General features: G+C 40.1%; 1 protein-coding gene across 2 annotated transcripts; it reads left to right on the top strand.

Annotated features, from left to right (window-relative positions):
- Positions 1 to 327: 327 nt before the first annotated feature.
- Positions 328 to 14,031, top strand: nfx1 (nuclear transcription factor, X-box binding 1). Of its 2 annotated transcripts, none has more exons than XM_027169471.2 (24): positions 328 to 484; positions 2,259 to 3,173; positions 3,656 to 3,817; positions 3,921 to 3,998; positions 4,101 to 4,206; positions 4,423 to 4,494; positions 4,589 to 4,728; positions 5,731 to 5,830; positions 5,952 to 6,169; positions 6,749 to 6,846; positions 6,938 to 6,968; positions 7,066 to 7,148; positions 7,238 to 7,346; positions 7,489 to 7,608; positions 8,318 to 8,397; positions 8,611 to 8,841; positions 8,954 to 9,027; positions 11,008 to 11,106; positions 11,266 to 11,307; positions 11,436 to 11,534; positions 11,794 to 11,860; positions 11,974 to 12,119; positions 13,114 to 13,218; positions 13,881 to 14,031. In XM_027169471.2, the coding sequence occupies exons 1-24, from the start codon at positions 463 to 465 to the stop codon at positions 13,951 to 13,953; spliced, it is 3,270 nt and encodes a 1,089-aa protein (XP_027025272.2). In that variant the 5' UTR covers positions 328 to 462; the 3' UTR covers positions 13,954 to 14,031. The 2 variants fall into 2 exon arrangements, with proteins under 2 accessions (XP_027025272.2, XP_047676733.1); XM_047820777.1 differs by having other exon boundaries at positions 5,952 to 6,181.
- Positions 14,032 to 15,740: the final 1,709 nt, after the last annotated feature.

Here is a 15,740-nt window from a genome sequence, read left to right as displayed (position 1 = left end):
TTGTTGTATTAATTAATAACAACAACAACAACAGCAATAATAATAATGATAATAGTAATAATAATAATAATAATAATAATAATAAAGTAGAAAAATAATAATAAATATTATTATTATTACCATTATGAATTAGTACAAGAAAATAACTTATTAATAATAATAATAATAATAATAATAATGATGATGATGATGATGATAAAGAGAATGATAATGATAAGAACAATGACAATTATTATTGTCATTGTTCTTATCATTATCATTATACTTATTGTCCTATTGTCTGTGCTGATGATGTAATGGCCACGAGCGCCGTTGCCTTCTCTGATTGGATAAACGCGGCTAGCGAGTGACTTTTAGCCTTGTTTACTCTCAGTTAGCGATATTAAAGTCATTCGTGTTTGACAGCAGGTGGAGGAGACGCTCCAGAATCATTCAGAGAAATCTGGCTTTAAATGTATTCGAATGGCTGAAGCCTCGGAGACAGGTAAATATCTATTTTAACACTATTCGCTATTTTAGTTAGTTTGATGTAGATAGATAGCTAGCTTGCTAATAGCTTGCTAATACTGTACCAAGCTAGCGGGCTTTAGCCGGCTACACTGTTAGGAACTTCTGTCCCTCGTGTTAGCTTCTTATCTCCTGTCACGCTAAAGTAGTCCCCAAATATCAACAGGCTTAAAGATATAGTAGCTAATGGGTTAGTTAGTTTGTTAACTAACTTATTCACTTGTCTTTGTGTTATAGACGAAGACGGTTAAACCTACTGGCAGTTATTCGAATCTGTTTAAAGTTTAATAAATGCTAGTTAGCTGGCTGTATTATACTGTGTCCAGCTGTGCAAAAGCTAATGACTGAGCAGCTGCCTTGTGTGGGGTTTATTTGAATTGAGTTTTATTAGAACACAAAAATATATGTATTATTTCTTATTTTAAAATTATTTTGGTTTGCTTTAGTTGGGATCAATGGTGAGCAGGGGTTGGTGCTTGGGATCAATGGTGAGCAGGGGTTGGTGGTTAGGGACAATTGTAACTACTCTTTGGATGGTTTTCCAGCTTGCTTCTTGTGCCTGTTGTCATGCTGTTTGAGTTTAGATTTACTTGTACAGTTCCCTGCAGTCTGACATCCACAGTGGTTGAGCTTAAGATGCTCTGATTAAATGGATAAATTATTTTTTTGTAACCGTTACTGAGCCTGTTGAGAGAGGTTTCTCTCCACTAACATTCTCTCAACTAACATTGAAAGAGAGGTATTTTATTAAGCTAGCAGGATCTTTTAAATCACCTGGTTATCAGCTCAGCGACAAGGAGGAAAAATGGAAATCCTGGTCCACAGCTGAGTTTTGTCATCTCAACACAATGTTTTAAATATCTGATAAACACTATATGGCCTAAAGTGTGTGCGTATAACTTCCCTTAACACCCAGATATGGAAATGCAAATTACGTTGTCCCTTCACTGAAACTTAGATGTCCAGCTGTATTGCAGCATGATAATATCTTTGGACAAATCAAACACCCTTTATTTATTTTTATGTTCTTCCTTTTTTATTTGCAGTGTTCATTTGTTTTTGTAATGAGATGCTTGAAGATTTGTGCTTGTAATACCTTTTAGAAGTATTAGTTAGGGCTAAAAATCGGTAGTTAAAAAAAATAAGTAAGCAAGGCATTATATCACAAGATCTCATCAGTGGTATAATGATGTGTCGGTTATTACACCATACACACACACACACCTAAAGACAGATAGGCAGCTTCATAACAGAATAGTTTTAATCTTCTACATCTAAAAGACATAAACTAAGGATCTGTCATTTATACCTTGGTTGGTCAGTACGTGCTTAGACTTTTTTACTTTAATTTGTCATTCAAAGTGATTTACTTATTGACTTTTTCCCACTTGCTTCTTCTCCATCGCTAATGATGATGATGATTATATGGGTGTGGAAAAATATGAGCAGTTACACACAGTGTCTTCTGTCTGTTTCAGTCTGTGATATCACTTGGCACAATATTCACTAATCATGAATCTACAGTCTGGGGCAGAAAGAAGTTAGCTTCAGCATGTTGTTTCACTTGGTCAGAAAATGAAGTAAATTCACCTGTAAAATATTTGTTTACAGCAAAAAAAGAGAGAAATCTGAGGTGCATATCAAAATTAAAAGTTTATATTGATTTCATTGAAATTCAGGGAGGGCTAGGCCAGCCGTCTTCGAAAACTGTATACTGTGACAATTATTGAATTTTGTCTTTTTGTTTCAAGGCACAGAAAATCTTGATTATGCACCAGGGAGAGCCAGCCAGTCATCTTCCAGGAGGGGTTATCCACGGCCAGGCCACAATCGAAAATGGGGAGGTCACGATAGAGCTCACGCAAGGTCAGGACACTCAAATCTAGCAGGTCATCCAGAGGATCAAAATGAATTCTATGACAATGCAACTACTCACACATCACACAACAGCTCATCTACCAGATGTGAGACCAGAGGTGGGAGGGGAAGAGGAAGAGGAGGGAGAGGAGGTAGGGGTAATAATGAGCGTTGGTCCCAGGGTCCAAGATGGTCAAGGAGTGAAAGAGATCATGGTCTCGCAATGCAGGACATCGGATATAACGTTGGCCAACAATTCAACACCTCACTTGCCTGCAGAGCCACAGATGGGGAGAATCAACCAAAAAAACCCGGAGAAGCCTTCGTTAGTGAGTTCCAACCCAAACCCAGAGAAACTTGGCCAAGAATGTCCAGGAGTCACAGAGATGCAAGAAAGCCATTAGCTAGACACAAAGAGGCAAATCAGGACCATCCTGCCACAGATGTTGATTATTCAATTAATGTAGCTCCGACTGAGCTAGAGAATGAGCACAGGAAAAACAGAGGTTTGAGAGGAGGAGGAGGAAGGCAGGGTTACCCTAGAAAGAAGGGGCCTGCTCTACATGCTGGCAGTGAAGGGAACTGGAGAGAGAGAGGATCACCCCAAATGGATGAGGAGGATGAGAAACGGAGACAAGAGAAAGCTAGAGGAAGTAAACAGGAGACTAACTGGAGAGGTGCAAGTGGTCAAGACCAGTGGAGGAGACCCCAACTTCAAGAGCAAGGACAAAGGACAGGAGGACGTCCTGAGAGGAGGACTGGGCCAGTGAAACACGTTGAGCCCCTCAAGAACAAAGAGACCCAAACAGGTGAGAGTTTAAATGCTGTTTCTAGAATTGAGAGCTGAATGAGATTTTCTTGGTTTACCAAAGCTATTTATTTATTTTGAAAACAAAGTTGGACAGATTAAAGTCCCTTTAAGACGAACGGATCTAAATGGCATAACAGATTCTGAGCAATTTCACCATCTGAAAAGGCTTACTGTTAATCCTGAGAATTCCTTCTGTTCTGCCTATGCTGCAGTGGCTGTGGAGTTTACTTCAAGTTTACATCTCAATTAAAATGTTTAAAAAGGCACATTCTTAGCTCATGCTGCATTTATATTGTTTCGGATAATGTCATGCATTTTGTTCAATTTAAAGCCGTTTACTAATTGAATACAGTGTCACTACTTGTACAGTGTATTTAAAGATTGTTGTTGCCATTATGTATAGGATGAATCCATGCACTGAAAGATTATGATTTAACGATCATTTATGGTGATCATGATGTATTGTGAATGTGTATTTAGGTTGCCTCATTGAGCAGCTGACAGAAGAGAAGTACGAGTGCATGGTGTGTTGTGAAGTGATCCGTGTCATGGCGCCAGTTTGGAGCTGTCAGAGCTGCTTCCATGTCTTCCACCTGAACTGCATCAAGAAGTGGGCTCGCTCCCCTGCCTCACAGGCTGACGGTACAGCTACCACACACGGAAAAGTGTCTAAACCTACGCTCAATTTTAAAGTGCTGTATCAGGGGATAGGAACACACAGGTTATGAAATGTGTTTATTTACAGAGACTGGTGAAGGCTGGCGTTGTCCTGCTTGCCAGAATGTGGCATTAAAGTTCCCAACCTCTTACGTCTGTTTCTGTGGTAGGAAGAAATTTGCTAATAATTGTCTTTAAAAATTGCCTGTTCAAGCAACTCCTTTAAGGTGTAACCTTCATTAATGTAACCTTGCTGTTTGACTGTCAGGGAAAGTGACCAATCCGGAGTATCAGCACCGGGAGATTCCACACAGCTGTGGTGAAGTATGTGGGAAGAAGAGGACTGGTGGTGACTGCAATCACCGCTGCAACATGTAACTAATATTATTACAGCTCTGTAACCATAAAGAGTTAGATACTGCTCCTAAGCAGCAGGTCATCTGATAATTAACAGAAACCCAAGTGTTAGCCATGAGCACAATTGGCTTTCTACAAAGAGGAGGAGGTAAAATATAGACTTGGTTTAAGAATGAAAAATGATGTTAAGTGGTGATAAGCATTCACTTTAATCAGATTTTTCTTTCCTGCAGATTATGCCACCCAGGCCCTTGTCCACAATGTCCAGCATTTACCAACAAGTCCTGCATTTGTGGAAGAACCAGGTAACACATGCCAAGCAATCTGTACATCACCGTACAGTCAATCTAGCATATCTTCTCTCAAGCTGTGTGTGTGTGTGTGTGTGTGTGTGTGTAGTAAGCTGGTACGCTGCAGTCAGACAGGAGCTCTACGTTGCGACCAGGAATGTGGAGCTCAGTTAAACTGCAAAGAACACTGCTGTAAACAGATTTGTCACCAGGGCCTGTGTCAGCCATGTCAGCTCCATGTCCAACAAAGTAAGCTTCTACATGTGTTGAAATCAAATAAGGTTAAAATTGCTTTGTGTGAATTTAACTATACACTATATGGCCATAAACACCTGTATGTGCAAGCCATTTCAAACCATGGGCGTTAACACGCATTTGGGCCATATCTTTGCTGTTATAATTGTATTCTCTTTTGAGAAGGATTTGTAATCATTTAGCCACAAGCAGAGAGATAAGGCACTTTTGCCTGGTGAGGAGGAGTGGTGTACAGTTGGCATTTCAGTTCCAATGGTAACCAGTGGGGTTGAGGTGGGAGCTCTGTGCAGGTCACTCAAGTTCTCCTACTCCAACCTCGGCAAGACATGCTTGGGCTCCTCATGAAACATGTTTGGGCTCCTCATATCCAGTGAAGGAAAAGTACAATTCTACAGCATACAAGGACATTCTGGATCTGGTGTCCGTAAACTTCTGGCCCTATGGTGTATAATGTGAAACAAACCCGTCACACATTGATTCTTAAAGGGGTGGTAAAACGTGATTTCACCTTTCTAACTTTAGCTAGTGTGTAATGTTCCTGTTTGAGCATAAACAACATCTGCAAAGTTACAACGTTCAAATTTTTAAGCAAAGGGAGATATTTGCTTATAAAGAAATCCATTTCTAAGGACTACAGCAAACGGCCGGTAAGGACTACGCGACATTCCTCCAGGGTTGCTGACGTCACTAACCCCGATATTTACATAAACCCCTCCTCCGTGAATGGGGGGGGGGGGTGACATTTCCGAAAAACGTGCACTAGGTGGTTAGCGAATCACAACACACACTGGGCCAGCTAACCAATCAAAGCCCATTGCTATTTTTGAGAGACTGGCTTCATAGATGTCAAGCCTTCGAAACAAACGTGTTTTACCACCCCTTTAATACAATTTCTGTTGTCTATAATAAAAGTTCTGTATGCGATCATTACGAGTCACAACTCTGAACTGCTGAAGCAAAACCCTTTTAAGTATTTTGCTTTCTCTTTGTGTTTAGCGTGTTACTGCGGAGTGGTGCAGAGGGAGGTGGCATGTGGGACTGACCGGGACAGCTTTGACGGATCTGGATATTTCTCCTGCCACAAGCTATGTGGAAAGTCAGTTTGTATTTATGTTCTTCTTTTCCTCTTTACTTCTGAAGCAGAATTTATATATGATATATAATTATAAGTCCGTGACCATGAGAATACAAACTACAACTAAAATCTTATTCTCCAGGATGCTGGAATGTCAAGCCCACTGCTGCAAGCAGGTGTGCCACCCAGGCCGGTGCCAGCCATGCCCTCGATCACCCATTCTGGTGTTTAGCTGTCCCTGTGGACAGACAGCCTTAGCTAAGCTGCTGGAGCTGGGCTATCCTGAGAGGCGGTTGTGCACTGACCCTATTCCATCCTGTGGAATGATCTGCAATAAGCCACTGCCTTGCGGTGACATCGGTGTGTGTGCGTGTGCGTGTACTTAGGGTGACATTAGCCTCAGTTTTATATAACTGTGTATAATACTATTTCTAGACTCTAAGTGTTAGAGACTCCTAATTTGTTTATGCAATTGTGTGATAAATGTTGTGGTCAAGAACAAAACGCTCCACATTCTTCCCCTTTTGCTATAATTACAGAAGGAACTAAAAATTTTGACACATATGAATTGGTTATGTGATCCTAGCATACTGCAGGTGAACACACTATTTCTATGTTATGCTTTAAAGGGCTCACACTATGATGGACACAAATGACAAAGGATTCATTTATGGAGTCATGCTGTGTAAAATATACAGTACAAAGATATTCTATTAATAAACTTGGAGATTACATAATGAGCTCTTAGCTTGTGCCCATCCCTGCTGGGTAGTAAATTGTAAAAAAAATTGGCTAACGAGGCTACATAAATATCCGAATAAACCCCTTTAACACACAAGTACTGGATAGTCATCGTACATCTAAGATTTCTCAGTTGTCCCTGGCAATACTTTGATGAAATTGCTACTAATATTCTTCATTTGCATCATCTTTTCTTAGACACCGTTCATGTGTGTGATAAACTTTGCCATGAGGATGCATGTGGCCCATGTACTCTCACATCCACCATTAAGTGCAGATGTGGCAGCAAAACCAAGGTTAGTCTGTTGACCGACGGCTAAATGCTCGCTAATATTCCGTGTACTTGCCAGAACTAGAAATACTACAATAATACTTTCCCTCTTTCAGGAGGTTCCATGTGCTGTGATCCACAGTGAAGGTGAGGAATGGATGTGGTACCGAGTTATTATCAGTCAACTAAAAGAATATTGCATAACTCATTAGTCTTTAAGAATGAACATTTCCTCCACTGATAGATCAATTGATGTTTTCCTGCGAGAGACGTTGTAACAAGAAGCGTTCATGCGGCAGGCACAAATGCGGAGAGATCTGCTGTGTGGTGGGTCGTTTGTGTAGCGATTCATTTTGAAAGCCACATAAATTGGCAATTTTGGTCTATTCATTTTCCTCTTTTTGCCTTCAAATCAGGACCCTGAGCATAAATGCACCATTATCTGTGGCTACAAGCTCAATTGTGGTCTTCACCGCTGTCAGGAGGTGTGCCACCGTGGAAACTGCCAACCTTGCTGGCAAACCAGTGAGAATTTTACCCACCTTTTATTTATTTTTATTTTTTTTAACCACTTCTTCTGTGTTCTTTTATAGATATTGCATTTATTAATACACACTCTGAGATTTTCCACACTGTTGAAATAAATATATTGATGTTATTTATCTAGGTTTTGATGAGCTGGCATGCTATTGTGGTGAAACTGTCATGTTCCCACCTATCCCCTGTGGCACTAAACCCCCCGAGTGCAAAAACCCCTGCACACGCCAGCATGACTGTGATCACCCAGGTACCGTTCTCACACTGATTGCTGATTAACATTCAAACAATATTAGTAATCTTATATTGGAATCCCATCTCATTCAGTCTGGATTGTTTTCTCCTTTTTTATATTGATCTCTATCAAGCATTGCGTTAGTTCAGGCAGGCCACGCAGTAAGCTGCATCAGCTGCTAATCAACTGTCTACGAGGCGCACCAATCCGGCACGACTCCCGTAATTTCCCCTCCTTTAAATCCTCGCCTTCGAGCCGCTCGTACGCATCGCCGCAGCTGCAATTCAATAGCCTTCTCCGTCCCCGACTCCTCCAGCAGGAAACTGTCGCAAGCGGCGATTAAATTCTTCACAGAAAAAATTCGCACCTCGTGCAATTTCGGTTCTGATTCTGAGCTGGTCTATTCATTCCCCAGCACTGCCTCACCGCCCCGTCCGTGCATGTGCACGGACAGGCGCGTGGGAAAATTTCTCCCAGAACAGAACCATCCCGCCAACACTAACTGTATGCTCGCTAAGTGGTCCTGACTGAAGTTTAGTTACTTTTTAATTCTGTTGTTACTTGGTTGGTGTTAAATGTTTTTAATCAACATTTTCAGTGACGATCAATGTCATGATGAAGAAATCAGCAGTAAAAGTCAGAATGCAGCGCAACTCTATAATGATGACAAGCACAATAGTGTTGATCAAGGATGACCATATCTGCATTAAATATTTTCTTGCAGTTTTACATGCGTGTCATACCGAGGAGAGATGTCCTCCCTGTACCCACCTCACCAAGAAGTGGTGCATGGGCAACCATGAGGTAACAGCATTCTGAACAAACATGTTAAAATGTCCAAAGATACCCAAATGCAAATAGTTCTCCAACAGAACAAGCCAAAGATCTCTTTCCAAAACAACAATACACAAGTCCAGCATCATGTCTAGCTTTTCTAAATACCCTGTAGTATTTTCTACAACTATTACATTAGGTTTTTATCTTTCTCTTTGTTCTGCCTGTTTGTTTTCTCTCCAGCAAAGAAGTAATATCCCGTGCCACCTACAGGATATCTCGTGTGGTTTGGCCTGTAATAAACCGTTGTCCTGTGGCTCTCATCGCTGCAAAAGAATATGCCATCGTGGGGAGTGCCAAGCAGAAAGTGATTGTAAGCAGCCTTGCCCTCATCCCAGACCTGAGTGTGGGCACCCCTGTAATGCCCCATGCCACCCTGGAACCACCTGCCCACCCACCACCTGTACTGCCAAGGTGAAATATAGTCTCTTAAAGTTTGTTTTTCCATCAATACATATCTTCTTTTCATGAATTGTTTATATGTAATCTCTTTGTTGTTACATGAGTAAGAATCTTTGTCCTCTAGGTGGCAATGCAGTGCGATTGTGGACGCAGGAGGGAGACGGTACAATGTACAGAAGCAACCAGCTCCTCCCAGAGGTCAGTGATCCACCTTGCCCACACAGGATTCAATCAAAAATCACTACATTAGCAGAGTAACAACAAAGCATACGCATTTACAAAGCATAAAAACAAAGCGCAAGACTGCAGATTTTTGTAAACGTCAACGCAGGAATTAATGTGCCACCAAACAGCACTGGCTGAGAGAATGTACCAGAAAAATGGTCTTGTTTCTCTTTATTACATTGTATAGCCATTCCCAAGTGCCACAATTGCGTGTGCATTATCTTGGTCGTCAACATAGCACAACAATTTAAATAACAAAGTTCTACAGATAACAGCATTTATAATGCATTCAAATGAAAGCCTGCAGATGTTCAGGGAGTTTAAAGGTCTGCACACAGAATGACATCCATTACAGTTCACTAGCTGCGTGGTGCCCTCTTGCATAAGGAGCACGTTTTTCCTGGTTGCATGCTTTCTAAGTATTTTTGTAAAATCTTGTCAGATCCCATTAAACACAGTTAAAACATTATATTACATGGTGTCCTTTACATAGTGTCCTAAGCTTCGTACACCTTAACCTGCTTGTACCAGTGGAACTGAATGCTGATGTTTCTCCCAAAGTTCCTTTTTTTTTTTTTTTTTTTTTAAAATGTCCCTAGGACATTTATTTTCTTAATCTTATTCACACCAGCTCCAAAAGAAAATAGAACACAGTTTTCATTTGCTTGCTTAATTACTGTGTCTGAGGGGCTTTTTACACCTGGTCACTTCATGTGTCTTCTCTGATCCGATAGCTATCTGATTTGTTAAAACTGTTCAACATTAGGCCACATAAATACGTCTTGGCGAATCGGATATCAATCCGATCTTTTTACTCCCGCCCAAAAAGCAAATATATTTTATCTCATTTTCGGGGTCATTGAAATGGAACACGCTTTGGTGAATGCGGTTTTCAGAATGCAATCAGAAAGAAGATGAAAACTTGTTACGACGGTTATGCTACAAAAAAAACAACCCTGCGTGTCGTCCCTGTTATTTGTTTCTGGCGCGATGCACGACTCGCGAGTCACCTGCGAGTGAAGTACTTCCATTTGGGAGGAGTACAGCGCTGACGTGTGTGGCTTGAACAACCACATGCATTTACACCTGTCCAGTTTCATCTGAAATGTGTCCCAGACAACCTCCTGAAGTGGTTTGAACAATCAGACAATCAGATTTATATCCGTCTCGAAGAGGGCATTTAGACCTTTTTTTTTTTTTCTTCCTTTTTTTTTTACGATCGGATAGCTATTGGATCACAGAAAAATTCCTTCATACTTTTGGAATGAGCAATTTGTAAAATGGGAAATAAATAAAGGACATACCATATGTAAAAGTAAGGATTTTTGCAGTACCCTTTATTTATTTCCCATTTTACAAATTGCTCATTCCAAAAGTATGAAGGAATTACAGGGGTGCCCACACTCAGGTCTGGGATGAGGGCAAGGCTGCTTACAATCACTTTCTGCTTGGCACTCCCCACGATGGCATATTCCTTTGCAGCAATGAGAGCCACAGGACAACGGTTTATTACAGGCCAAACCACACGAGATATCCTGTAGGTGGCACGGGATATTACTTCTTTGCTGGAGAGAAAACAAACAGGCAGAACAAAGAGAAAGATAAAAACCTAATGTAATAGTTGTAGAAAATACTACAGGTACTGCAAAAATCCTTACTTTTACATATGGTATGTCCTTTATTTATTTCCCATATTACAAATTGCTCATTCCAAAAGTATGAAGGAATATTTCATAGCATGATCATTGTGTAGAAGTTGTAGCTAATGAACCCAACAGAATGCTTTTCAGTTATCTTTTGATAATGGCTAACTCTCCACAACCAGACGTAGCTCACTGAGGAGGAAACTGCACTGTGTATTCTTCTGCAACCAGTTACTCTTATCTCATCATGGTATATGATGTAACCACTGCATTAGTGAATTAATCTTTTTTTTTTTTTTGGGAAAAGCAGATTTGCAGCTATTGCAATGGCAAGTAAGTTGTCGGATCTGCAGTTAGGAGAGTCTGTCAACATTGCTCAGTTCACCAAGAAGGACCAGAAACAGGCCAGGTAACATTTAACAAGATTTAAGAGGCTTCTCTCGTTCCTTTTTTTTTTTAACATCACTTTATAAACTCCTGACCTTTTGTTTGTGTATTATAAAACATTCATTCAGTCAAAATCTTACTGATTTACTCTTTTTTTTTTTTGATCCTCTGTGTTTTAAAGGCTGGAATGTGATCAAGAGTGTGCTACACTGGAGAGAAATCGGTGAGCGTTCTTTGTCACCCGAGTCTTATTTTTCTACAAATGTATGTTAAACTGTACTTCAGAGGCCCTGTGTCTTCGTTTGGCCACATTTTCAGCTTCGAATTATGGCTTGTGTTGTTTTCCAACAGGCGACTTGCGGAGGCACTGCAGGTTGATCCGACAGGCGATCCATTCAGTTCCAAATCCTCCACGTGTAAATACAGCGACACACTCAAAGAGGATGCCAGGTTTGTTATATGCCTGCTTATAAACATCAATGTTTCGAACCAGAGATTAGATTTTATTCTGTTTACATCCAGTAAAAGTAAAAAAGTGTCATGACAACATTTGCCCTGTCAGCGCGGCCCAGTCTGGTCTGGTCACGGATATGCTCAGATCTGTCTCTCTGACCCTCCCTGTTAAAGTGGAGTGTGTGTGTATGTGTGTGTGCCAAAACATGCTTTATCCTGTTATAAAAAACATGTTGTGTTTGCTCTTCTAATGCAGAAAGGACTTCAAGTTTGTTAGTGAGGTAGAGGAGGAAATCAAGAATCTGGTAGAACTAGCAAACAAGGTAATGATGTGTACCATTTTAGACTTGCTTGAAAATATATTCTTTATTATTTCATGTGCTTTCTGGTAGGGTTTTTACGCCTTGGTGTGTGTGTGTGTGTGTGCTTTTTTTAGGGTAAACAGCCAAAGAAGAGTCACTGTTTCCCACCCATGAAACGCGATCAGCGGAGAATTGTTCATGAGCTGGCCGAGGTGTACGGCGTAGAAAGTGTCAGCTACGATAATGAACCCAAACGGAATGTAGTCGTCACAGCCGTCAGGTTTGTGGACATGTTACTGAAACACTGTTTGAAACACACACATTTTTTTGGGATGGTGTTTTTCTTTTTACTTTAATACTTTTTTTTTAGCCTTTTCATCAACCCAAACAGCTCAGAAATCTGAATCTTTATTTTCCATTGCTAATGTAACAAACAAATAATGTTTTGAAATTCTCTCAGGATTAGAGTGTTAAAGGCAGGGTCTCCGTTGTTTGAAAGCCAATGTCGAAGTTTGAAATCATCAAAACAAACACGCCCCTAACCCAAATGGGTCCCACCCCTGTATTGATAGCTCCGCCCACACATACATTTGTAACCCAGGCAACTAATGGAAAGAAACGTGTCTTTATCATAGCTGAAGGGAAGAACAATACGATTTCAGATAAACAAACAAGCAAAAATGACACACAAGCATAATCATGCAAAGGACAAAGGCATATATTAGTTCTGTGTAACAAAGCAAAACCAACGTTACTCACCTATTGAGAAGGAAAAAAGCGCCTCGGCGTCCCATCGCAGGCCTTCCTGCTCCTTCAGTTCTCTCCAGCGCTGGAAAGCTGATCCTATATTAACACGTCCTACTTCTTGCCTTATCGTAAGCCTTTCTTTGCTTTCTTTCTTTGTTTTTATCCTCCATGTCAATGTTAAAACCGCTTTCTGCTAACGTCACACATGCGCACTGAACACTCTCTCTGCCGCATATTGACAAGCCCCGCCCCTTTCTGCTCATTGGCTACACTTTAGTTTTGTTGTTGTTTTGTTTGGCAGCACAACGCAGTTTTCTGAAGCATTTCTCAAACAACGGAGAACCTACCTTATTGCCTTTGTATTTTAGTGGTTAGGAATTGAACTACTGCTCGTGAATTCGAAAACCAGGATGCCACTGCAGGGCCAAAATAAAAAATACTTTTGTACTTTTGTACAGTGTGTTTTTGTCTGGTTTTATTTTTGAGCCCATGGTCCAGTTCAGGAGTTTGCTTTATGATGTGTGTAGGGGGAAATGTGCGTGCCCAACCTCCACTCTGACTGCACTGATCGAGAGAGAGACTACTGCCCGGGCTCCACCACCCATTGCCCATATTAAACAATACAGCAGCAAGTATGTGCTTGCACACACAATAATACACAATGGTTGAATTCATTTTTCTTTCAAAAAATTTGAAAAGATGGAAGCAGATTTAAAGCTGGTGTATAAATCACAAGAACACATTCTACAAAGCAACAAAACTCTTTGGAATAATTGAAAGTATTTTATACGCATTTTACATACACAATTCATATTTAAGTGTTTGGATATGCAAATTTTGGCTTGCTTTTCATAGCTTAACTAAATACAGTGAATATAAAAGTCTACACACCTACAAGACTAAAATTGCATGGAGTTCTGATGTAAATAATAAAACCAACATAAACCATTGCAGGTCTTTTTCCACCGTTGATGTGAGATCAGGTATGGGGTGAGATCAGGGTTAGTCAGTGTGGCGCGAGGTCAGGGTTAGTCAGTGTGGCGCGAGGTCAGGGTTAGTCAGTGTGGCGCGAGGTCAGCGTTAGTCAGTGCGGCGCGAGGTCAGGGTTAGTCAGTGCGGCGCGAGGTCAGGGTTAGGGTTAGGGAAGAGATCTGAGATATGTTTTGGTTACCATTTCTTACATCAGGATAACTTGCTTTCTTAAAAATACCATAATGCAATCTAATGGCTGTGATTTTTAATTTAATTGTCATGTTTATATAAATACTGGTTTGTTTTTGTTTTTTTTCCCCAGAGTTGATGGCATCAATGCTTGGGGGAGGCATGCTAAAGAAGACCCTATTGATTACTTTGATGTTCAGGATTGATTAAAACTGATGTTTCCTTAGTAATGGTCACCGTTCATGCCAATGTAACCACAACAAATAAAACTGGGCACTTGTGGACTCTGTTTCTTCTTGATAAAGCTGCTTCTGGTATATTTATAGTCTTTAAAAACTCATACACTTTGCTAAGAGGCTGCTGTTTATACATGTTGTTCCAGTGTGTTGCACAAGTGGCTCGTTTTAGAGGAAGCCAAACCTCAGCCATACCTCAGTCTCCCAGCCCTGCGACTGCAGTTCCAGCTTTAAATTAAGTTTGAACATTAATCTAACTGGAGCAGTGCAGTACATTTAAGTAAGGAAGTAAACCATAACGAGGCCCAATGTTATCAGTAATAATCAACAGTTTGGTTCTGTGATGCACAGACTGCATTTTATCAACAAAATAATGAAAACCCTTTCGGCCATTAATCATTACATTTAATGTCGTGGCCTGACCATAAGCTAGTTATTCTTAACATGTACATGATATAAGGTTATAAGTAGTTATTACAACAGCAGCTTTGTTTCTTTTAGCACTTCAGTCTAATAAGCCAAAAAAAACACATGCAGTCGGTGTGGTTACAGAAACACTAAACTCTGTCTCTGTCCTGTAAACTCTCCCATTGTGGGAAAACTGTAAGAAAGTGTTGACACCTGAGACTCCTTCCATTAATGTTAAATCATCTGTACCATTTCAATAGTTATGTTTTATTTGTTAAATAATAAACACATCTTCATATACAATTATATATATATATATATATTGTTTTCTTTTAAACGTATAAAGACATAGGTAATTATGGGGAATCCTGATCCATTCTTGTTTGTCATACGATAAATTAAGATAAGATATTCCTTTATTCATCCCACAATGTGGAAATTTCTCTCTTACAGCAGCAAAAAATATATAAAAAGAATAAAAAATTAAGGCATAATATACAGTGTATACAAAAATGTATAAAAAGAGTAGTGGTTGCACTGAAGACATATTGCCCATAGGTAATATTGCACATTTTCCAAAATTTCTGTTATTGCACATGTGTAAAATCTCCATATAATTAAATGAATTCTTTTTAGTTGTCTAATTTTTGGTTCCGTCTTCTATCCTATTAAAAATTGACCTGCATTTTGCTAATATACAGTATGATATGAAATACGTAAATTATGTAGTTTCTTTTTAAAATTGATCATAATCATTGTTAATGAGATCAAGGGAACAGTTTGCATACTGCTCCACATGAAATCATTTTATATGAGGTTTCAGCATTAAATAAATAATTCAATATGTTGAGATAAATTATGTATGGGAGTGCCCATTGCTGAACCACGTCTGCTGCCAAATGCACCTAGAATGGGAACATGAGCATCAGAACTGGTTCAGTGGAAGAAGGTGGCCTGAGTTGATATATCACGTTTTCTTTTTCATTATGTGGATGGCTGGGTGCGTGTCATTTACCTGGGGAAGAGGTGGCACCAGGTTGGCATTCATGTGGCATGAGGCACCTTACTATTCATTGTTGCTGACCAAGTAAACCCCTTCATGACGACTGTATTCCCTAATGGCAGTGTCCTCTTTCAGCAGGGTAATGCTCCCTGACACAATGCAAACATTGTTCAGGAATGATTTGCTGACTTGGCCTCCAACTTCCCCAGAGTTCAGTCTGCTCAAGCATCTGTGGGATGTGCTGAACACACAAGTGTGATCCATGGAGGAAACACCTCACAACTTCATATATCTGCTGCTAACCTCATGGTGCCATATACCACAGCACACCTTCCGAGGTCTTATG

The sequence above is a fragment of the Tachysurus fulvidraco genome, chromosome 1 (genome assembly GCF_022655615.1).
Source record: "Tachysurus fulvidraco isolate hzauxx_2018 chromosome 1, HZAU_PFXX_2.0, whole genome shotgun sequence".
In the NCBI taxonomy this organism is placed as follows: Eukaryota; Metazoa; Chordata; class Actinopteri; order Siluriformes; family Bagridae; genus Tachysurus; species Tachysurus fulvidraco.
The sequence above is the reverse complement of the archived record's forward strand: the minus strand, read 5'-3'. Positions and strand labels throughout refer to the sequence as shown.